Source organism: Clavelina lepadiformis, chromosome 5 (assembly GCF_947623445.1).
Source record: "Clavelina lepadiformis chromosome 5, kaClaLepa1.1, whole genome shotgun sequence".
Classification (NCBI taxonomy): domain Eukaryota; kingdom Metazoa; phylum Chordata; class Ascidiacea; order Aplousobranchia; family Clavelinidae; genus Clavelina; species Clavelina lepadiformis.
The window spans coordinates 6,187,823-6,211,411 of NC_135244.1; the positions used below are offsets into that span (position 1 = coordinate 6,187,823).

Genomic DNA, 23,589 nt, shown 5'->3' on the forward strand with positions numbered 1-23,589 from the left:
TTCACTTCTGGCTTTAGAGTTCAATAATAAGATAGATTGAACAGCGTTGTCAACCATTTTCTAGGGATAACTATTACTGGTAAAAAAAATTTGTTAACGTTATGTTTGTTAACTTTTACTTTCTTTAACTAAGAAGTTAACAAACTACGTAAATTCTTATCAGTAATACTGTGACTATTCCAACAAAATGTCGACAATTCCCTAAGACTAGCACTACATTGTTGATATTTGAGTGGATTCAGTAGATTCGAATCTATTCCAGCAATACTTTTTCATTATTCTTTGGATGTTTTTTTCTTGCTATCTCTGACAACAACCGCTAAGGGTAATAACATTTTTCTATTGCCTGTTAGTCATACTTTACTTAAGCTTCGTTTACACAAACTAAGAAAATTAGGAAAGCTACTTGAAATTGGATAATGTAATTTTTAGAAACAAGTTGTACAAATGAATGAACTTCATTTTTCAAGTATTTTTAAGGAACTTGGTAAAATCTCTTACATCGTGTTCACTGTAAACAAGCCTTAGTATCTTTGACTAACTCAGGTTGATGAAAAGAAAAATTCATTGAAGACACAATGTGAAAAAATTCACAAAAAGTGGTTTGACAAAAAATTGACACAAAAAACATTGACGAACAGTTTTGCACTTTTGAGGTTTCAATCTGTGATGAAATCATCCTTCATTCATTTATTATGCTACTTAACTATACAAAAACCTTAGAAAATGCAAACAAAGACAACTGTTAAAAAATACAATAAATGTTGCAAAATTCACTCACAAACGAAATAATCAAGACAGCAATAAAACACCAACAAATAAAAATTCAAATGAACAACAAAATCTACATTCTTTAAAAATCTAGGTTGGTACTTGGTAGGAGTTAATGATGCCGGTTAAAAAATATTTGTAAATACTGTATACAAGTCTTACCTCATTTTTCTTATACAAAGTCGCAAGTGATCCGTGCATCTTGAAAACAAAAACTTAATTTTTCCATAGTTTTTTATTTTTTGTAAATTTTTTGGCATTTGATAACAATTCATCAATGTCGTCATCATCTTCATCATCATCATTGTGATTTCGACTTTTTTTTTCTTTTTCTTGTGAAGGCTCCCAGTCACTTTCTTCACTCTCAATATCTTCTTCGCTTTCGTCATCATCATCCATAAAACTGTCTTCAAGGTCGTAGTCATCTTCACTACTTTCACCATCCCTTTTAAGCTTTTTAACATTAGCTCGTTTTGGTGTAACTCTACGAGTGTGTTTGAACTGCTTCCTGTGCAATGGGTTTTTTCGGTAGCATTGAAGTCCATATTCACACTCCGGCTTGTTTTCATCATCAGAAGATGGAGGAGACATATAATCTGAATCACCAGGGTGACTAAACTCCTGAAGATGCACAGGATTTTTTCGATAGCACGATTTTCCATAAACACATATTTCTCTTTTTGAACTTGCAGGATCAGAACTCCACGTACTATGTTGAGAATAAATTTCTTTTATGGGTGACAAAAGTTCAGATACTTTTTCTTCTTCTTCATTTTGGGGAGGTGTGAGTGAAGAATCAGATTTGGTGTTACTCCCATCTGAATTCAATTCTGGCAAATTTGTGTTTTTTTGAGCCACAGATATGCTTGCATCTTTCATCAACACCTTGTCTTCATTATCAGAATTATTCACCACATTGCCTCCTAATGATGGGTAAAACCATTCATCCACATGACTATCAACACTTAACAATCCATCACATTTAACAATATCTTCTTTAATTTTCGAAGTAGAAGATACTTTGCTTTCACTTTGATCGTTATCGCTATTTTTAGTGTCATCATCTGACTGCTGGTTTATGATTTTTGTCCTTTCACTTTTGGAATGACATGTACTTTGTGTTTTGTGAACAGCAGCGTTATTGCCACTAGCATGCGATTTCTGTTTTTCCAGCAGCTTTTTTGATGGTAGAGTTCCTGTAGCTGACATCCAACTGGGTAAAATGCGTCGTTTCTTTGGTGAGTCTCCACATTCTTCGCTAGAAGATGCTGTTGATCTCTTCTGTCTTACAGGTTGTATTTTCACAAGCTTTTTTGGGGAATTTGTTTCTTTTGTTGAAGTTTCTTCCAAAGTATTGGCACACATAACATTGAAATTTTTGTTGACAGGAGTAATATTTTCATCCTCAGCTTTAGCAAAGTCATTCACATTTTTAACGCTGTCTTGGTGACCATTACTCTGAGAATGGTTGTTTTTATTTTGATGGGAAATAATTTTTTCATCACATGCAGGTCTTATAATAACTTTAAATGAGAAGCAATCTTGTAACAACGAAAATTTATCTCCATCGTGCAGTGTTACAGAACCTCCCTTCTTCAAAAGAAGTGTTTTACTGCGACCAGTTAAATTCACAAAGCACGGATTTAGATGAGTGGACTTTAGAGATAAGCGATCAGAATCCAGTACTAAAATCGCATGATTCCGAGATACCTTCTTGTTATTGATTTCTAGAAGTTTTCCGCGACCAAGCAAAGTGGTTTGATCTGTAATTTCAATCTCTCTTTTGATACCGTCCTGCTCTTGTTCAAGAGCAACATAAGTTGCCTTCATGGTTCAGCAAAAAAATGCTCAACTCACCCATCCAGCCATAGCAGGCAACACCGTATCCTTGTCGGAAAGTTTGCATTGAAAGCACCTGATAAAAAAAACAAAAGTTCAATAAATCCAAACATAAAATGCACCACAACAATGTAATGTCCATCAATGTTGTAATGACTCGGGTCATGTTTTTAAATAACTTGACTTGACTCAAGTCAATGCTTGAAATGACTTGACTATAGAGTCTCGGAAAGTAACTTGACCAACTCATTAAATTTTAGCTGTTAATTTATTGACGAACTGAATTACAGACGTATGGGATTTCATTGCAAACGATCAGTCAAAGGTATAGCCAATGATATGACTTGCATTATATTTTAACTTGACTTGAATTAATTAGTAATTTGACTTGACTTGACTTAGGTCAACTTCCCAAATGACTTGAGTCTTAAAAAAATAATTTGGTTACAGCACTGATGTCCATTGTATATAATAGAATATGTGGCAAAATGGCAATGCCGCGCTTGTAAATCGGCGCAATTGCCAACTTTCTGCGACGAAGGAATTTTAGCACATCATACAACTTTTCCAGTGGTGCGCTGTACTTGTCTGTTGTCCGAAAACCGATCTACCCAGCAACTTTTATTTAGTGCATACGACCAGTTAACCACGTATGGCTCAATTTTCACAATTTTACAACCAAATTTATAAATACGTTTCCAAGCGTTTATTGCGGAATGCCAAAGAGCAAAGCCCTTAGTCACTCTAAGACACAGTGTTTCTCAAACTTTTTGCGATCGCGTACCACTCATTCGTTTTTTTTGCTACACTGCGTACCACCTGGCTCCTGAATGACTTATTTTACTCAAATGTACCGGTATTTATTAGTTATTACCGTTATTACTATACCATAACACCAATGAATAGCAAGAAAACACAATTTAATTTGATAGAAGCAACTGTTTCTTCTGCACAAGCTTGTCTATCCGGGGCAGTGTTGCCACTCAAAAAAAGAAATTAACCCTACCAGCACACCTAAAAAAACCCTACATCTCCCTACGCAGTTTGAACAAAAAAAAAAAGAAATTTTGACAGTTTTATGGCACTTTATAACTACTTTAGTTTCAGTTCAAAAGCACCGGAACTAAAGTAGTTCAACATTTACTGACGTTTGTGTTTCCACTAATTGTGTTTCCCTTTTTAGCCTAATGAGTTGGTATAACTGTGTTCTTGGTGATCCATTGTATAAGTAGCGGACGTTTATACAAAAGATTTTATTCATTGATATATCTGATGCTTTATCACAGAGAATTGAAAAGCCTTTAGCTTCTTGTAGCTCTTGAATTAACCTTTCATGAGCATCAACAGCTAGACATTCTGTTAGTAGATATGTTGTTTTTGTCCGACCAGAGGTCATATCTTTTATTGCTTTGGAATCACTAGCAATATGCTTCAGGGTTGGTACCATGTATGACATGAAATTGAAAGAAATATTGCGTCTTGCAATTAAGGCCACAGTATTTAATTCAGCTTTGATGCAGCCTTGACTACTTGTGACATATTGCTCCATCGATGTGCTTCCAAGAACTTGTGCAGCATTTTGACAATGTTGAGCAGTTTTTGCATGCCTCATTAGTTCTGATTTCCCAGCAAGAATGTTCTTGTCACAAAATTGACAAAATGCTTTTGATGCTCCCTGAGACGAAACTTTTAACCATCCTTGTGCCCAGTTTTCCTTTTCCCATTCTTTTCTGTAGCTTTGCGATCGAAACCTAGAATTTTTGGATCTCACCTCTTTGGGCATTACCGTTGTCAACTTGTCAACAACCAGAATTATTGTAATTTAATGATAAAAGTATCGTATTCAAGATCACTTGACTTGATCAAAACAAGATCACTTGATTCCTGTAATCCTGTCTGTTCAATCTGCTGATTCTGCTCATCTGCTGTCTCACAGTCTCACTCTCCAGTCTCCACCTGCTGGGCTTCTCCAACTCTTTTTGCAATTTACAATTATAAGTATAACCATAACCAAGACTTAAAACTAGGTCATCCCTGACGTACAGCTTCAATCTGACAATTTACTTAACTAAAGTGTCCATTGTTACTACATGAGATAGAACGCATTGTTTCATAATCTGATCAAACAACTCGTCTAGACCGGGAAAATGCATGTCTAATTCAACAATGCTAATTCATTAAAGAGCCGCAGTTTGGCCACCCCTGGCTTAGACTATGTTTTTGTCATTATTCAGTAAATTTATTATTTGAATTTATTTTTATTTTACTTTAAACAAAAGGAAATCTATGAATAAAGGTGAAAAACCCGTAGGGTCACCCTACACCCTACAAGGGGCCAAAAAACCCTACCGTAGGGTAAAATCCCTACGAGTGGCAGCCTTGATCCGGGGCAACACATTACTCACAGCACATCGAAAATCATGTTCAGCGGTACGCGGTACCACTTAAAAAGCTCTCGCGTACCACTAGTGGTACGCGTACCACAGTTTGAGAACCACTGCTCTAAGTAATTGATTTTTAGGTAAAATCCTTTTATTTTAGCAAACTTAACCGGACATGTAAAAGTATTTTAACCGCGCCATCTTCCTGTGGCAGATGTCTTGTTTAAATCGCGATAAAATTTTTCATGGTTTCACTTATTTTGTGTCAAATCGGATTGGGAAATGTAAGAAAGGAAGAAATCTGAACAAACTCTTTTTTTTCATTGCCGAAACTACGTTTTACATAGAAAATCGTTAGGTGTAATTCTCGTTAACGCCATGCAGGTATCAAAAGTCAAAATGCTACCTGCGCCAAAAAAGATTATCATTTCACGCATCACTTCACGTCGCAAAAGTAAAGACCATTGGGCCATGTGTAGACAAAAGATGCTGCTATCGCCTTCGGTAATGGCGAAAGCGCGCAAGCGGAACTGCCCCGGTTCAAGGTATCGAAAGCATGTTTTAAAAAGCTGATACCATGCGAAGTCCTAATTAATGCTATGTGCAAAAAATGCTTAAATCTTTGTTGTGGTTTATTAGGCTGTCAAACTATGACTAGGCCTAAGTCTATACCGTAAACTTAGGCCTATAAGCACGTGATGAATGATATTGGAAGCGTACATAAGCCTATTTTACTGACTGCCGGTTAGCGAGTTTGGAAAAAGCAACTTCAGTGAACGGCTATAGTCGGTTGCGCAATTGGTACTTTGCTACTTCGGTAATCGCCGGCCGGTTAAGTATAGACACTTACTTTTCCGGCCACTGTTTACCAAAGTAGGAAAATACGAATACTATAAACGGCGATAGACCCTTTCCGGTTTACTGTCTGTGTGGCAAGATTTTTTCGATCGCCTATATACGTAACAATAGAAAATGTCGACCCACTTTCATTTTTTTTAAATTACAAGCGTTCTGGCCATCGGATTGTAAAGTTTTCGTTCAGGTGAGTTACATATGAATTCTTTTATGCAATAAAAATACGTTTTGAAAATATGTTGCCTAGTTCTTATTTCACAGTGGTTTGAGTCCAACGCACTGGAATAGTTCGATACAAAGTCACATTACAAGGTCAGTGTAGCAAGCGGCGTAAAATGTGTAAGAGTTTGCATGTAATTTGTGGCACATTTGAATATAATAATTCGGTTTGTATTTTCTTCTAGTTGATTATTTTGAAGTCGAGTTGAACTTAGCTTGACATGCCAAACAAAATTAGCCTGTGTAACGCGCCGCAAATTACTTGCAAACTTTTACGCATTTTACGTTGCATTCTTTGCTGACCACGTTTTTTTTTATCGCGTAAAGGAATTCATATGTAGGAACTCACCTAAGCGAAATCTTTGCAATCCAATACACAGAACGTTTGTAATTTTAAAAAGAATAAAAGTGGGTCAATGATTTCAATGGTTAACTACTGGTGATTGAAAATCTTGTCGAACCAAAATAGTGGCTGTAACTCCGAAAGGGTCTGTTAGGCTACAGTTTGTGAATTGAAATGTATGCTAATTTTCTACTTAAAATGACAGACTAATTTTTCCAAAAGGTAAATAAACCTAAAACTAATCCTTTTTAGCTCAAACTCTCATTTATCACGATTAAATTACTAAGCTAGGCCCCTGTAGGCCACGGAACATTCTGTGCAGTGCAAACGATGAAGATCCGTTTGATCGGCATGCCAGGTCCCTTCAAGACCTGTGGCTATAAGTAGAAGCACGGGACTTGTGTTCAATGTAACTCAAAATTTAATTACGTAATTTGCGTTCCACATGGCCATCAGTAATTCCATAATTTTTCCTACTACCGCACGCTTTGTTTTATGGTAATACCATGGTATCATTGTTGTTTACTGGCAATGCAGATTAATATCACAAGTTATTATTTAGTGCAGTATTGAGTTTCAATATTGCCAAATTTGCGGTTTTTTTCCAATGCAGTCAATAGATGTGTCCCAAAAGTCTTTTTTAACAAAACATTATTTCTTTTGTTCTAGTTTGATCTTACAAACAAAGTTAAAATGTAAATAAAATTTGTTTGCTATAATTGTTGTTAATCGGATTTATTTTCTGACAAACTTTCCTCAAACTTAATTAGCTAATTATTTTATTAATGTATCGTATATTAATTGACGTAGTGCGTGACCTACTTTTGCGCAAAGCAAACAATATTCCTCCAAGGCTTCAGGAAATATGATGTCACTTTCACAGTTTAGCAGTGTCACTGCCATACTTTCCATACTCGGGTTATGGTCGTAAAATTTTACTTAATGAAGTGACCAAATACAAGTCCATTAAGCCACACCGCAAATAAAAACTCAATTCTACTTTTGATCGAGCAATATCGTTGTTTTGAAAACGGTTTGGACCAAAAGCCGAGCTCAGGTATCGCACAAATTTTTAATTGCCTTTGCCTTGTGAGCAAAGAAGCTAATTAGTGATGGTTTATGTGCGTAAAATACACACATGAAGTAGGTTAATAATTTATACCAAACTTTTGTAACTGCAGCTCTGTTATGTTTTTATCAAAGTTTTGTCCATTACGTGCATACTAGGGCTATTGCAGCTAAACTTACGTAATTAACTTATAAGACATGCGAGATGTAACTAGCGTAGCAAAACTGCGAGTTACTATAAATAAACTGATACTTATATAATAATTACTGTGCGTCACAGCGTCTGTCTACACTGTGTTCTATGGGTATTGGGAAATAGTGGACATAAAGACCTTTGTATACTGGTAAGATAGACAGGGTCTAGATTTGTTGGCCTGAAATTTTATGAAGTATTTTAAATAGAATAAATCCATCCCAAAGAAAATTGGATTTAATAGACGGATTTATTATTTGATCTCCACTATACTTGAAGATTTCATTCGCGTATTATAGTACAGTTAAGTATTGGATCACTATCGCTGTTAGTGTCAACAACGTTTGTGAAGCATCTTTGCACCGTGAAGGTAGTGACAATGGGCCAAAGTTTGATGAGGCTTTAATTAAAGTATAATGCGCCTCAGTATATTCAATGGTGGCCAAAACCAAGTGGCCATTATTTAAGATTTCAAGTCAATGCTAGTCGACTGATACCTACGTAAATTTCACCATGATTTACTGTTTTCTAATTTCACGATTGTCACGCCTAATGGTACCTTTTGAACTGGCTGGTGAAATTAAACTATACAAAGCTTTACCAGTAAACAATTAGTTATTGTCTGATGCAAATAATGATAAACGACTACCACAAAATAACTTTCGCAAGATGAAAGTTTTTTCACCAGCAGCCTAACTTTTGTTAGTAATGTAAAATATAGGCTGGTTAAGGACTAACACCTGGTATTAATTTATTGATTCTGAACAAGAACTAAGCTCAAAAAATCAAGTTTAGCTTTATTTGCCTAATTTTGAACTAGCTAGGTAACAAGTCAACTAACTTTGCCAGGTCAAGAATAATAGTTAAAATCATACTCATAGTATCCACGAAGCAGTCAAGAGTTTTAAGCAGTTTCTTTGCCTTCACGGCTTTCTTTTGTGCCAAGAAAATAAGAAAAACAGCTGACACAAAAAAGAAGCATCTGCTCTTGCCCAGCTCTGTCAATGGTTAAAAAGAGTCCAACATTAATCAGTAGCTTTCTACAAATTAGGCCACCTACTGCTTTTTTTGAAAACTTTGGTTTGTTTTGTTTTCGCTTTTTCTTGTTTCCTACCCCCTTTGATTTTTGCTCGTTGCGCTGCTGGATAAGAACCTGGAAAATTTACTTCAACCTGCCTGTAAGATGCCTTATAGGTTCTACTTCCTTGTGCTGGTAATATGATTACTATGCATTTAAGCTAACTAAATAAACGCATTTATTGGCATAGCTCAACTTCTACACCGGTCTGGACCGAACTGACACATTTCAGCAAAAGCTGATAGATTGACTTCTAGTTTGAATCTAATAGGATTACGAATTCATGCTACTAGTTCCACTATATAGTCTTACAAATTATGTTCGTGCTACTAATACTAGTAAAAACTGTAATTATGTGCCTCTGCACAATAGAGTCTATTTTTCGTGCAACGAGACAGGGCCTTGCACCTTGAAGTCTACCTACACGCGAAAACCATTATGGGTGACATTGTCAAGCCTGAGGATTGAAAATGTGCCAATTCTCGATCGAGTAATTGGACTTGGATTCGACTCAGCCCATCCCTACATATTTGTTTATTTCTTACTGAATCATATCCTTCGGAAAACTCTGTATTTGTTGTGATAAATTGCACATTTTGGGTTGACCTTGGACAATAAAGTACCTAACCTAGCAAGTGTTGCAACTGAAGAATTGTGCTATTCAACATGACCAAATTGACCATAACACTAACTTCTGACTGAGCACCTAATTCATTCGAACAACCTGAACTTAAACTGGCATTGATTAATTATTATAGATAATTATACTAAAGTAGCACACACTCCATTCATATCATTCAATAAAGGAAATAAATTTAGGGGCATTAACAAAACTAGTGTTCGATTGACTGGATCTGAATGGGTTATTAGGTTAATCCCTGCCACATGCACGGTGGTTCACAGCTCACATAATGCATTCAGTGATTTCGGTCCATATCAGCACAACAATGTGCTTTTTCATTCAAAAAATTGGTAAACATACAAAATTCTTGGCATATATTGTATTATTATTGAAATATTTCTATACTGACACACGACATTATGATAGAACTGATTGTACCTGCACCTACATGTGGAGCAATCAGACACAACACAAAATAGGTTTTAGTATCAGTTCACCCAAAATAAATTGTTTCATTGTATGAGCAAAACTGTATCGTTATGGTTAAAAGGTTTAATACTCCCATACGTTAATATGGTATAATACGTCTTCCAGGCACATCAGTGTTGTCATGCTCCAACTTTTAACAAAAATTTATTTTTGGTAGTAAGGTTACATTAAGTCACATATGTTATACGGCCTAGTTGCTGCTTTTGATAAATGACGTCAGTTTGTAAATGATAACATGTGGGGTTAAAAAAGTTTTTCTATCAGTGTTTTGGTTCAACTAATCTTCACAATGTAATTTTTTTTAAAACAGAGATGTCCCTGATCATTATCTGTTGTTGTTGCTCTTGCTTGCGACTCCCATCTTTTAATACATACCATTTATATGATAGCCACTTGATGTGGTTGCTATGTCAATTTTATAGAGACAAACCTTTTCAGATATTCTTTCATTTTTGACTTCTTGTCCATCCTTTAGTTTATGGTAATGTTTATTTGATAGTGCAGTGAGTTTATTTTAAAGTTTACTTACATAATATTTGTGTACCATGCTATTGGTAATTGGTATATTATTTGATTAATGTTGTGCAGGTATAAGTCACACTTAAAGACAATTAAACCAATAGTACTGGTATTCAATTGGTTCTGTGAATTTACTGGACTGCATAATATGACTTGGCAACCAGATGCATCTGGGCTGGCACAGATTATCCAGCTTCTGAAAGAATCACAATCTCCAGACACAGAAATTCAAAGACAAGTGCAACAGGTATCTCAGTTTTATTAAATGAGTGTTTATTTTAACTTACAAATCACCCCTTGATAGAGTTGTTAATAGCCCACTAAAGATTCTATGTAGTTATGATGACTTAATGACAGCAAATTTAGAAAACTTGTAAAGTGATTGTTCAGTTATGAAATCAAAGTAAAACTGTTTGATTTTGTAATATTTTGCTGACAGTGACGGTGGATTAAAAGGTAAAATGGCAGTTTGTTGTTTGGCGGTAGAAATATTTTAACTGCGTGTGTGTTTTGCATGTATTTATTTGTATACCCCAAAACACTAATTCCACCCAAGAGCCTGACTTGTGCTGATTGCTAGCAGTTAAGGATGGCTGTTGTATGTTTGTGCAAAGGACAGAGCATTTGAAAAGACAGTAGAACCGCACGAAGGACAGTCACTTGCTGAGCTGGGCTGTTTGTGAATTTGAATGAATGAATTGTATTACTGTCTTTGTGATTGTATGACTACCATAAGTCGTTGACAGAAAACTGTAGTGTATTTTGTTCGGCTGAAGCGACAAGCCGTTAATCTGCCAGAACCTGGCAGAAGGGACTGACGAAATTCTGTTACTGTGACATAGATACATCTTTTACAAGTCTTTTGATTTGTTTATCTTTTTCTGATTTTTTTGTTTGTTTGAAGTTAATAGAAGAAAGTCTGAATAAGCTTAGGGAAGCTAATCACAGATTATACAGTACTTGGCTTAACTACATCGCATGAAGTATTAGCATTTATAGTCTAGGACTAGGTCTTAAGGGGCAATGCAGTACCTTACAAGATTGGTTGACTATTGCCTTCCAAACAATTTTAGACTGGTGATATCTAAGTCAATGTAGGTTGCTTGTAGCCCTAAACAAGACAAGTACCTAACCTTGGGTCAAATAACACTAAATACTATATTAAGGTCTTTCCCTGCCCACACGGTGTGTTGTATTCATTTTTTTCTACTAGCAAGATATGTTGGTAAGAATAAATTTCATTCTTTGGCAAGTCAATAGTAAACCTACCTACCTAAGGGCATAAGTAGCCTACCTAGTAGGTTACTTACCGGTACCTTACTGCTGCTCAGGGCTCAGACTAGACACCATCAGCTCATGTGACTTAATTACAATAAAGTAAGTGAGCTTAAATGGGGATTTGCTAATCTAATCCTCTGCATTCTCATCCTTAGTATTTTGATAGGTGAAAATCCAATTGCCAACAATGTAGTCATTTTTTTTATAAATTTACATCAGTTTATTATGGTAGTTTAACTGCAACATTTCTTTATGTTGATATGTATAAGTCAATAAATGTAGACTCAAGGTATAATGCTTACAAGTGTTTTTTTGTTTAAATATTTTTTGATTATGATCAGGTGAGATCTACATATTGCTTAATATTTTGTGTGGTAATGTGTTTTAGTTGGAATGTGTTTCAGTTATATTCTTACTGTTTTTTAGAAACTGGAAGCACTAAATGGTTATCCTGATTTCAACAATTATTTGATATATGTCTTGACTAAACTTACAACAGAAGGTAAGCATGTTACAGTCTGGTAAATTTTGCAACATTATCTAAAGCAAAAAGAATTACACAGTTCAGTGTACAATAACATGTAATGTTTATTATATTATTCATTACCTACTCTCTTTCATTCATTCATTACCCACACAGTGTAATCAGGTAAATCTGTTACGTAATCTCAAAACAATAAGAAACATTGCTAACATTTAACTGTTGTGTAAACGACATAAACACGTATGTATCATTCTTTTGTTGTAAAGATGAACCAACAAGATCCCTGTCTGGTCTCATACTGAAGAACAATGTTAGAGCACATTTCACCAACTTACCACCGAATGTTGCTGAATTTATAAAACAGGTGACTTGTCTAATGAAAAATAAACATAAGAACAAAATATATACGTATACATATATATATAATTATATTTATGTACAAAAGTTTTCATTTGCATACATTCGATTCTGTTGTAGGAGTGTTTGAAGGCTGTTGGTGACCCATCGGCATTGATCCGTGCGACGGTTGGTATTTTGATTACTACAATTGCTGCAGAAGGTGATCTTGTCAACTGGCAGGACTTGTTGCCAGCACTTTGTCAGTTACTCGATTCTGAAGATTACAACACCTGTGAGGTACCTTTTGCTGCTAAAATATTATACAAACAGTTTAAATGTAATCACTGCTCAGTTTAACTTTTTTGCTAAAGTTTGACTCAGCTCATACTCATGCAAAAATGTTGATAGTTTTGTATTTTCGATGATTGTTTAATTATTAATTATAAATTATCATTTTCGAAGCTTTGTAGACGTTGACTCTACCACAGTTACTACCTACTTTTACTTGGTAAATGTAAACATACTTGGGAGGACAGGGGGTTTTTCCCTGACTGGTGTTATGTAATGTTTACTTAAAATATTGATCATCTTAGTAGTCATTGTAATGTGAAAATGTGTAAAAATATTGTATTTAGGGTGCATTTGGAGCATTGCAAAAGGTCTGTGAGGACTGTGCTGACCAGCTGGACTCTCCACAGTTACAACAATCTCTTGACGTTATGATACCAAAATTTCTCCAGTTTTTCAAGCACTCTAGTCCCAAAATAAGGTTTTGGTCTTTTTTTGTGTAGTTCATTGGCAAAAAAATATGCAAACATTATGGTAGTCGCCTCATCATTTGGAAAATTTCTTGACTCATGATAACTAGAGTATGCTTAACTAGTTTTTATAATTGTCCAAATGAAGATATCCTACAAATTATATACCTAGATCTCATGCCATATCGTGTGTCAATCAGTTCATTATTGGCAGAACTCAGGCTTTAATGAACCATATCGATGACTTTATTCAGGTACGCATCACTTTAAAGCTAATTTAAAAAAAACTAGCCTTTATGTTGTAACGCTAGTATGTTCTTTTCTCTTGCATAAGCGACTTAGCGTATTGTAATTTTTGTTTGCAAAAACCTTAATATGGGCAATAGGCAAATCTATGGGCTGCAAACATTGCATGTATACAATAACATTTTCAATAATTTTGAATTAAATTCTGTATACGTGTTTTCAGGGTCTCTTCTCACTTGCAAGTGATGAAAATGTTGAGGTGAGGAAAAACGTGTGTAGAGCGTTGGTCATGCTGCAGGAAGTCAGAATGGACAAATTACGCCCGCAAATGGGAAACATAATTGAAGTAAGCAAACGACAAACAGGCCTTGTGATATTAATTGTATATTCAAAAGAATTTTTGCCTGAGTTTTTTGCGAAGTGGTATCATTAACTCAACTTAACATCGTTGTTGCACATTACTTTTTGGCTACTTCTTCCATTTGTGTGACAATGTTCAAGCTTCACACAATTTTGTTTTTTCTGGCAGTATATGCTTGTTCGAACCCAAGATGATGATGAAACTGTTGCGCTTGAAGCTTGTGAGTTCTGGTTGAGCCTCGCCGAACAAACCTCAGATTGTACAGAGTTTCTTCGTCCTTTTCTGCCAAGGTACGAACTAAACTTTCAGGTGTCATAATCAACATTGTAGTAGTTGGCGGTAATTCATAGAGTAACCATAAATAATACGCTATTATAATATACAAATATGCCTTAAATTTAATAACCTTTTAGCTTTCGATGTTGGCCATGATTGCACACATTATGTTGACCGTCAAATACGCCAGTGTATGACTTTCAAAATTGTATTGTTGCTTGGATGTTTATAGTATAAAATCAACTACGAGTTATGTGATTACCATGTTATTGTGTATCCCATCTCTGTTTGTTTGTGCTTATTCTATCATAATGTTTTTGATAAAATAAAATATTTCAAAAAACTTTCATCAAGATTTGTTGAGATATTTTATCTACATTACAACCATTTAACTAATGCCACCGTTTATATTGTTGTCGTACAACAACCTTTTCGTATAAAGTGGTACAAAAACATAAAATATACAGTATACCCTTTCCAATGTACTTTAAGGAGTGCTTAAATTAAAGCAGATGCTCTCTTAGTTTTACTTTGCGGTAGATTTGATTTGTGAAACAACATGTTAATAACTCGCACTTAAAATGGAAACGAAAAGGCCAACTCACAACTAAGAACAAGACTGAAAATTGAAAACGTATTTTAGAGGCTAGAACATAATGCAATATATTTTTCTCCAAATTCACAAGTAAAAGTTGAGATCTGCAGCAATCTTTGTCAATTGACCTTTGATTTATAACTATAAACTATATTTTATTGCTTGTATTAAACTGCAAAATTTTTCAGGTTAATTCCTGTTTTGATAAATGGGATGAAATATTCTGAAATTGACGTCATTTTACTGAAGGTAAGCAATCAATATGTTAATTTTGAGTCAGCTGGTAATTACCAGTTTAATATATGTCGGTGTTTTTAATGGATTTTAAGAATTTACCTCTAGCTTGAATCTGCCACAAATAAGCAATAACTTGTATGTTGTTTGAACTTTTCCAACTACTTTTTATAAACCTTTGGTAATTTTCAACTGATGTGTAATGATTTCAATTTTTCTATCCCAAAGGGCGATGTAGAAGAGGATGAAATGATACCTGACAAAGATGAAGACATAAAACCAAGATTTCACAAATCCAAAGTCCACAGCATGCACAACGACGTGTCAAACCAGGTAAATTTATCACTATGTCAATCTGCAAAATTTGTGACTCAAAATCATTTTTCAGGCTGTCTGGTTGTTAACGTTATCAATTGTTAAGGCAACAAAGCTATCAAGTGTTGCAAGACAGCCAGCAAGGCCATACCGCTTACAGCACAAAATGTTTTATTGCATGGTCTATGGTTGATGCAATACCAAACAGAACTAAGCAGTATCTTGCCATTTGCATATTTTAAACTGTACGTGACAAATTTGATTTATAGTACTGCACTCCCACCCATGACCAGCAAGTCAACTGCAACTCTGTATAGGCTGTATTAGCATACGTTTTTGTCAGTATAACTTCTCATAGTAATGAGATTTCAAGGCAGATTAGACAACAGTATAAAGTGACTTAAAGTGACAGTAAAGGTCTTACGGTTGAAGTATTGCATTTCAGGGTCATGTGCACAATGGGGTCGACTTCAGTTCTGGTGATGTTGTAGGGCAAGGCCTCCCAGTACACAGACCGTGTAAGGTGAAAGGTCGTGATATTATGGCAGCAGGAGTGAGTTACCTTCAGGCAAATATGGAGCAATAGTTTGAGACACGCATTTTTTGACTGAGTGCAGGATAATCTCTGTTATTATCCATCAGACTTTTATTTACTTAGTGGTTTATGGTTGAGGATTGGATTGTCATTTTATATGCTTTTTGTGTGGTGTTTTTCTAAATATATTTCAATTGCGAATATGTAATTCAAAGTAGATTCTTTTGCACATTATATTGGTTTTTCTGAATGATAACAATCTCTTTGCCATTTAATTGTATTTTGCTGCTGTTTGGAAACCATAGGATGGCCATCATGATGAAGATGATGAGGATGGTGGTATAGATGATGATGATGCTTTGTCCGACTGGAATCTACGTGAGGACGTTGAACTATTTCATCAGAAGTTATTAGGTATTGTATAACCATAATTTTCACCAAAACTTGTGATATTTTCACAGGAAAGTGCTCTGCTGCTGGGTTGGACGTGTTGGCTAATGTCTTCCACGAGGAACTACTCCCATTTGTCCTCGAAAAGCTCAACGACCTTCTTTTTCACCAAGAATGGGTTTTGCGGGAGTCCGGCATACTTGTGCTAGGAGCCATTGCAGAAGGTAACTTTTCGCAAGTGTTTCTGTTTGATTTGCATGCTCTATTTCTCAATCGTCATTTGGCAAATAGGATGCTGTTTGTTTTGGGGCGAGTTTCAAATACCTGTAAGCAAATGGATAAGTTTAATAGTCTATGTAGTATGTACTTTGTAGAACTTCGTATTCTAAAATAGAAGTGTAGATATGGTTTTCAATCGTTTAAATTTTACCTCTACAATGGCGGGTTGATCCTATCCGAACGTAATGAATGTGAAGTTGTGTTCGAACTGTATGTGACAAATAGATCCATTTTTTTAAAACAGGTTGCATGAATGGCATGCTTCCACACCTTCCAAAGCTTGTGCCTTTTCTCACTGAAACGCTCAATGACAAAAAGGCACTGGTTAGATCAATAACATGCTGGACCTTGTCAAGGTAGTGTGCCAGGAAGCCAAGAAGACTTGTTGCTGTTGCCTTGTGTTATTTTACATATTTTCTTTGATTGAAGTTGATCGAAATGCATACAAAAGCTTACATTTAATTACTCATTTGTTATTAATTTACATAGCAAACTTTAAATAGAAAATGGAAGGTAAAATGATCTTTGGGAAAATGAAATCACATTTGCATGAACTTTGATTTTTGGTAGGTATGCTCATTGGATTGTCACCCAATCCCAACAAAACGGTCATGATTTGTATTTGAAACCATTGATGAACGAGCTCTTAAAAAGGATTCTAGATTCAAACAAAAGGGTGCAAGAAGCAGCATGCAGGTAACTTTGTCATTAATTTTTTTACAGATTTTATGGTACATAACATTATATTTCTCCCATCAAGTTGTATAGGTTGCATTGCATGTTAATTTGTGCTTTAGCACCGTGTCAGGTTGTTAGCATTCAATTTGTGACGTCATAAAATGGGTGTAAATTAAAGCTGTGGTATTTACTTTCTAATTTTCAGCGCTTTTGCCACTTTGGAAGAAGAAGCCTGCACGGAACTTGTTCCTTACCTGCACTTTATTCTTCAAACATTGGTCTATGCCTTCAACAAGTATCAGCACAAAAATCTGCTCATCCTGTACGATGCAATTGGTAAGAGCAAAACGTTTTAAGAAACTATCTGAAATTAAACTGTCAAAATTGCTAATCTGTCCAAATAGGTTTTTATAAAATGAACCTATGAATCATAAACGTTGAACTATGAACCATTTTTATAAGTGATGTATAATTTGATTGACATTGGATCATAATTTTTAGGTACTCTTGCTGATTCAGTTGGGAACCATTTGAACAAGGCCGAGTTCATCCACATGCTTATGCCTCCTCTCATTGAAAAGTGGAACAGCCTGAGGGATGAAGACAAAGATCTTTTCCCTTTGCTGGAAGTAAGCTTTCCTCTTGGTTTAGTTTTTATTTGGAAACAACTTAATATCATGTACAACATTACTTGCAACAATTACAGTTACACGACCCTGTAAGGACAGTCGCACTAAGCCTAAACGACCATAACAGTTAGACATTTAACTCTTTATGTAAAACAATCTACAAAAATGTGCGTTAATTGATTGATTGATTGTGCATCTATTATCCTCCAGTCACACTGTCATGATTATTTGCAACCAATTTAACTATCTTCGAGTAGCTCAATGCTTTAGTTAACTTAAAGAAATTTAATCGATTTTTTCAACTTTGAGTTAATGAGCGTCCACTGTATTTGCTTATTTAAGTTTTTCTTACGCAGTGTCTGTCGTCAGTGGCCACCGCTTTACAAAGTGGTTTTCTTCCTTATTGTGAACCAGTCTTTCATCGATGTGTCAACCTTGTCCAAAACACACTTACCCAAAGCATGGTAAGCCCTTAAGTTTGTAAGCATCAGACTTTATAACAATGTGTGCAATACTGAGAAAACTGCTGCTATTGATAGGATTTTTTGAACAAATAATATTTCAACAAGGCTTAAAATGGCTTGAATTTATATTTTTGGGTAACAATGAGCATGTAAAAAAAAAATTTGTACATATGCTGTAGCTTTTAAAAAATGATTTTCAGAAAATTTTGTTAATCTGGATCACTTTAATTTTGCCTACTTCTCTTCAAAGCCATTTTTCATTGTTTTGCTCTTTGCAGGTTTAATAACTTTTGCCAGAATCTTCCTGTTAAATATGTTAAACTACAAAATATATGCTATTTGCAAATCTAACCTTGGTGTTTCAGAATTATATGCAAAACCAAGAGCAATATGAACCACCCGACAAAGATTTCATGATTGTTGCTCTTGACCTCTTGAGCGGATTGGCGGAAGGTCTTGGCTCGGGAATTGAGCAACTGGTCCAGAGCAGTAGCTTGCTTCCTCTCATGTATCAATGCATGCAGGTAAATTCCTAATCCAGGTGAAAATAAACAACAGTAACATGTAGAGTTTTTCTAAAATCTTAAGTTTGGAGCGGCTGGTAAGCGAACAGAGTGTATTTGTGTAAAACGTACAAGCGCATCATGACACTTGTTTCCTTGCCCTAATTGTTTTTATCAATACATGATTTACACTAAACAACAATACAAAGCAAGATAATGAATACGTCTGTTTGCTATGCTTAACACAAATGTTACGGTTACTCAATTTCAACTGTATCTGTTGTAGTTTGTCATACTTTATTCACATCTTTTGATTAAACAATTACTTGCGGAAAACTAGGAAATCTTGAAAACCGTAGCTTTCATCCAAAGATATGACAATGTATTGTTTTGTAACACTGTGCATTGTCTATCCTATTGTGCAGGATCAAATGGCTGAAGTCCGCCAGAGTTCCTTTGCATTGTTGGGTGATCTTACAAAGGCTTGCTTTCAGCATGTCAAACCTTGCATCGGTGAATTTATGCCGGTCCTTGCTCGTAATCTCAACCCTGAACTCATCTCAGTTTGTAACAACGCAACTTGGGCAATTGGTGAAATTTCTATCCAACTTGGTAAGGAAAAGTGTGCATAGTACCTAATTACTAATACTTCAAATGCACCTCACAGTACTCTTGATGAAGCAAAATGATACTTGCAAAAGCTTGTGTTGAGTAAATAAAAGTTAACCCCTGGAGTGCTACTATATAGTCCGCTCTTTTATTTCAAGTTTATAGTTGTACATGGTATAATTTTAATATTGTATTAATTAGTTGGTATGATAAATACCTTTTTGGGCAGTTAGTTTCAATTAAATTAGCACAGAATTTCTCACTTAGTTAATCAGTAGTTACTCTTTTTTCATGGACTCTGCACATTGAGCAATTGCCCTTTGTGCAATTTAATTAATCATTATATGGCATACAAACAGGAGGGTTTTGTTCCCAAATCTACTGAGTGCCACCCGCTGCATTCTTCAAGTAGCTTGAAGTTTTTCTGATGGTATTCACCATTTTCACCTTTTTTGTCATTTTGTTTGCTAATGAAAATTTCTTGTATGTTGATAACTTTTTGGTGACCTCAAAAAACTTTTTCGGTCCCTCTGGGGATCGTGACTCCCAGAATCGGAGCAGTTTTTAATATAGTTGTACAAGTTAACAATAACTCCACTTCATTAAATTAGACTTTACCATGGCACCCTATAACTATTAGCATCTCACCAGATCACTGACAAACAGATAATTTAGCCCAACTACATGACAATAATATCTTTAAATTTCTGGATTGTTAGTCAAAGTGTCAGGTAAACAAGCCTGTAATGCTGTGATAAACATTTACAGCACCTATTACAATGTTCTGTTTTATGTATAAAACTAAACAATTTTACTGGATAATGCATCGTTAATTTTATAAGTAATATTGGTTGGCTGCTTATAAATTGGTTGTTTTCGTCTTAGGTTCCGAAATGCAACCATTTATCTCACTTATGATACTTCCGCTGGTGAGGATCATAAACCAGCCAACCACGCCAAAGACCTTGCTAGAAAATACTGGTGACTATTTGTGGGGAATATTATTAAAATTATTTTTCCTGATATTTTACAAAACATTGCCCTCATTTTATAATTAATTTTTCCTTCTGTCTATTAAGCTTACATATAAAATCTATTTATCTGTTATCTAAACAGCAATCACAATTGGTCGCCTTGGTTACGTGTGTCCCAATGATGTAGCACCAATGCTGCCCCAGTTCACCAGACCCTGGTAAGTAAATACGGTACTACCCAGCCAGTTGATTGCACCCAGCTACCTCCTGCAGTTATGTGCTGATTTTTGTTGAAACCTTTATCGTATGTGACTTTGCTGTTTGACCTTTTTCCTACAACAGGTGCACATCCCTTCGTAATATTCGTGACAATGAAGAAAAAGATTCAGCATTTCGTGGCATTTGTGCCATGATAAGTGTCAATCCTGGTGGAGTAATTCAGGTAAAGAAGAGAAAAAATTGTTGTAAGATTGTAAACTAACTCCACTGCACTAATTAATGTAACTGCAGTGAAAAAAATTTATTGGTTAATTTGAAAATGTTCTTTCTATTGAAAATAGAAATGTTAATACATGACTTGCATCACAATAAGGCTATGATATTTTTCCAGGACTTCATATTTTTTTGTGATGCAGTGGCATCTTGGATGCACCCAAAACCAGATTTGAAGGAGATGTTTTACAAGGTGAATTAATTTCAACGTTTTCTTCCTGTAAACACTGGCATCAACGTTGAATTTTTAATAATACGTCTCCACATTCTACTTGTTATAACTTAGTAATAATTTAGTAACAAGTGTAGTCTCAGGATTATTAACAAGAGTGATAAAGTATTAGTTACATTATTATTATAAGTTCTACCCCCGTTTTTACAATTTGTAAATCTTGTCAGATTCTTCACGGTTTCAAGGACCAGGTTGGTGATGAAACTTGGACCCGCTTTTCCGATCAATTTCCCCAACCTTTGAAAGAACGTCTTAGTGCTAACTACGGGGTTTAAGATCTTGCTGGGGTTTCAAAGGGTCGCTATAGGTGCGTTAATTTTCCCCTGACACTACTCCACTGTGATGATGTCACCTTGCCAATTACCATAGAAGTTGGTTAATGATGGTTAAAGTAATTGTTTCGAAATCAGCATAACGACATTGTTAGTGAATCTAATGTAAACTAAGTGTTCAAGATCCTAAGAGTTATCAAAAATGTCGTTCTTTTTTCTTTTTCAGGCCAGCCAACTATCTGATATCATGGGCTGTAGGGTTGGCAACTCTCCCCAAACTGTTAGGGCGGATAGGGACATCTAGGCTAGGGCTGCTGCATCATCATAGGGATCAGCTTTAAGCGAACAATTTTAATCAAGTTAGCTGATTTAGGAACAGCAATTTGCGCGACGACCACACCTGCTAGGAAGAGATTACTCATTTGCGAGTTTATTAGGTGGGAGTTCAAGCCATTTTAGGTAGAATTTCTCAAGGTCAAGTTGAACGCTAGGGCTTGGCGTCTAAACTGCAATACCTTTGAGTTCCTTTTTATAGATAATAATGTTTGTGTATAAATTGTTTTATATAGTCTGTCGTTGTATGTACGTCTATTTATGGCGTGTTGTTACGTAAGCTGAACTCCACGTCAGCCCAAACAATTATGTGTTAGTTTTAAACATTCGTGGGTTCTTACTGTGTATGTCGTGACTTCGAATTATGCACTACAACTTGATGACATGCTTTCGCATTAAAAGCAGTTAATATAGCAGTTCGTGTGCAACACATTGGCTATATCTTAGTTGGGTTCTATATCATTAGATGTTTGTGTATTAATAACTGCCACTTGTGTTTACCGATAAAGCTCCCGCTAACCTTGCTTGAAATGCCTGTTTAGTACCAGTCCGGTAAAACTCTTGCTGTTATTTTGTAGTACAAGCCTTCTTTGTACCAAGCGCTATATTTTGTTATTCTGTACAGTGCTATCTGGTCTTTTTGCCTTCTCTTGAATTCCGATTATATCCCCTTAATTCAACCAGCCGTGGGAATCAATTTTGTATGAAATTAAATTTGTGCGTAGACTCTTGCACAAAACGGAACTTTCTCTCTTTTGTCCCTTTCTATTATCAATTTTCCTGCAGCATTGAACGTTGGTTTGGTAAAATTTGCCAGCAGGCATATGGAGAAAGGCGGAATACGCGTTGCTAACGAGAAATGCCACGTAATTGCTTAACTATACATTGTGTATATCCAGTTTCCATTGACAAAAACTGACATACAAGCCCTTTTGAAATGTTTTCAGCGTAACGGACGGTCATTTATATTAAGTTAGCATCTTCCCTTCTGCTATCACTGCAAAAATTTCCCGAATGCCACTGCAAGGTACCGTTTTGAAAGAACTTGTTAGCCCATCGTAGGGAGTGATATGAGGTGTGCCCTCTGCTTTTTCACTGTGACTGGTAAATTCGCTAGTAAAATGGCTCGCGGTAGCCCTGTTTTTATTTTACCCTGGTAATACAGTTAACTGTGTTGCGTTTGTTCAAATCGTGTTACCTGTAAACAATATGTCCGTTGATAAATGTCAGACTGCATGCGTTATATTTCTGTATAACTTGTAAACATTTTAATTTTTCAAGTTGCGCAGTGCGATGTGCAAAATGTCTAAGGAAACTGTACCAGCATCTGTCATACGTGCTTTGTTTATTGTACTCGTGTAGTAAAGGTTTGCATTTAGGTTAATTTTCCACATACCTCCTATTCCCACTATCCCAGTCCTCTGTATCTTACTAAACCCAATCTCATTATTCATTCTATGAGCCTATTTTAATTTTATTTCTAATGAAAGTAATGTTTTGAAAGAAATAAAAACGTGTTGCTGCAATCTTCCAAGCTTGAGTTCTTGCAGCAAAAGGTTTGTGCTTTCCGGTTCAATTCAGGGTCTCCAGAAAACTTTGCAAGGTAGTGTATTAACTCGTATCTCGATCAAGAATATTGGAATGGTTCCAGTTTAAGTGAAGCTTAAAGGAAAATTTTGAAATTAGTATACCGAGCATACAATTCTTAACAGCATAGAAAGAGCAACAACAGCAAAAAAGCACTGTAGCAACCTGGATTTTTATAAAAATTGGTTTTAATGATTGTGGAATTCCATGTACATTGAGAAAACAGAGCGATGTCATATGTTGATGTTGTCAAAGCTGTTCCTTTCGCAAAATGACGAGTTTCGTCGACAATCTCCTCTCTGAAAGTACGTTTTTGACCACAACTCTTACCTTTATTTTTGAAACTAAA

The 23,589-nt window shown here is 35.5% G+C and overlaps 2 protein-coding genes across 4 annotated transcripts; one reads left to right on the forward strand and one right to left on the reverse strand.

Annotated features, from left to right (window-relative positions):
• Positions 1-411: 411 nt before the first annotated feature.
• LOC143460003 (aprataxin and PNK-like factor) lies at positions 412-5,745 on the reverse strand. Of its 2 annotated transcripts, XM_076957352.1 has the most exons (3): positions 5,731-5,745; positions 2,629-2,686; positions 413-2,534 (listed from the first exon to the last, which is right to left on the reverse strand). In XM_076957352.1, exons 2-3 carry the CDS (start codon positions 2,675-2,677, stop codon positions 988-990), a joined length of 1,596 nt encoding a protein of 531 aa, XP_076813467.1. In that variant the 5' UTR covers positions 2,678-2,686; positions 5,731-5,745; the 3' UTR covers positions 413-987. The 2 variants fall into 2 exon arrangements, with proteins under 2 accessions (XP_076813466.1, XP_076813467.1); XM_076957351.1 differs by lacking the exon at positions 5,731-5,745 and having other exon boundaries at positions 412-2,534; positions 2,629-3,572.
• A 4,689-nt stretch (positions 5,746-10,434) lies between these two features.
• Positions 10,435-23,179, forward strand: LOC143460867 (transportin-1-like). Of its 2 annotated transcripts, XM_076958526.1 has the most exons (26): positions 10,435-10,624; positions 12,082-12,157; positions 12,406-12,503; positions 12,617-12,775; positions 13,114-13,247; positions 13,409-13,490; positions 13,706-13,828; positions 14,012-14,133; positions 14,903-14,963; positions 15,177-15,281; positions 15,709-15,816; positions 16,104-16,176; positions 16,260-16,412; positions 16,712-16,823; positions 17,038-17,163; positions 17,351-17,481; positions 17,647-17,774; positions 18,131-18,238; positions 18,604-18,762; positions 19,167-19,353; positions 20,236-20,331; positions 20,467-20,542; positions 20,667-20,766; positions 20,935-21,009; positions 21,216-21,355; positions 21,547-23,179. In XM_076958526.1, exons 1-25 carry the CDS (start codon positions 10,436-10,438, stop codon positions 21,321-21,323), a joined length of 2,889 nt encoding a protein of 962 aa, XP_076814641.1. In that variant the 5' UTR covers position 10,435; the 3' UTR covers positions 21,324-21,355; positions 21,547-23,179. The 2 variants fall into 2 exon arrangements, with proteins under 2 accessions (XP_076814641.1, XP_076814642.1); XM_076958527.1 differs by lacking the exon at positions 15,709-15,816.
• Positions 23,180-23,589: the final 410 nt, after the last annotated feature.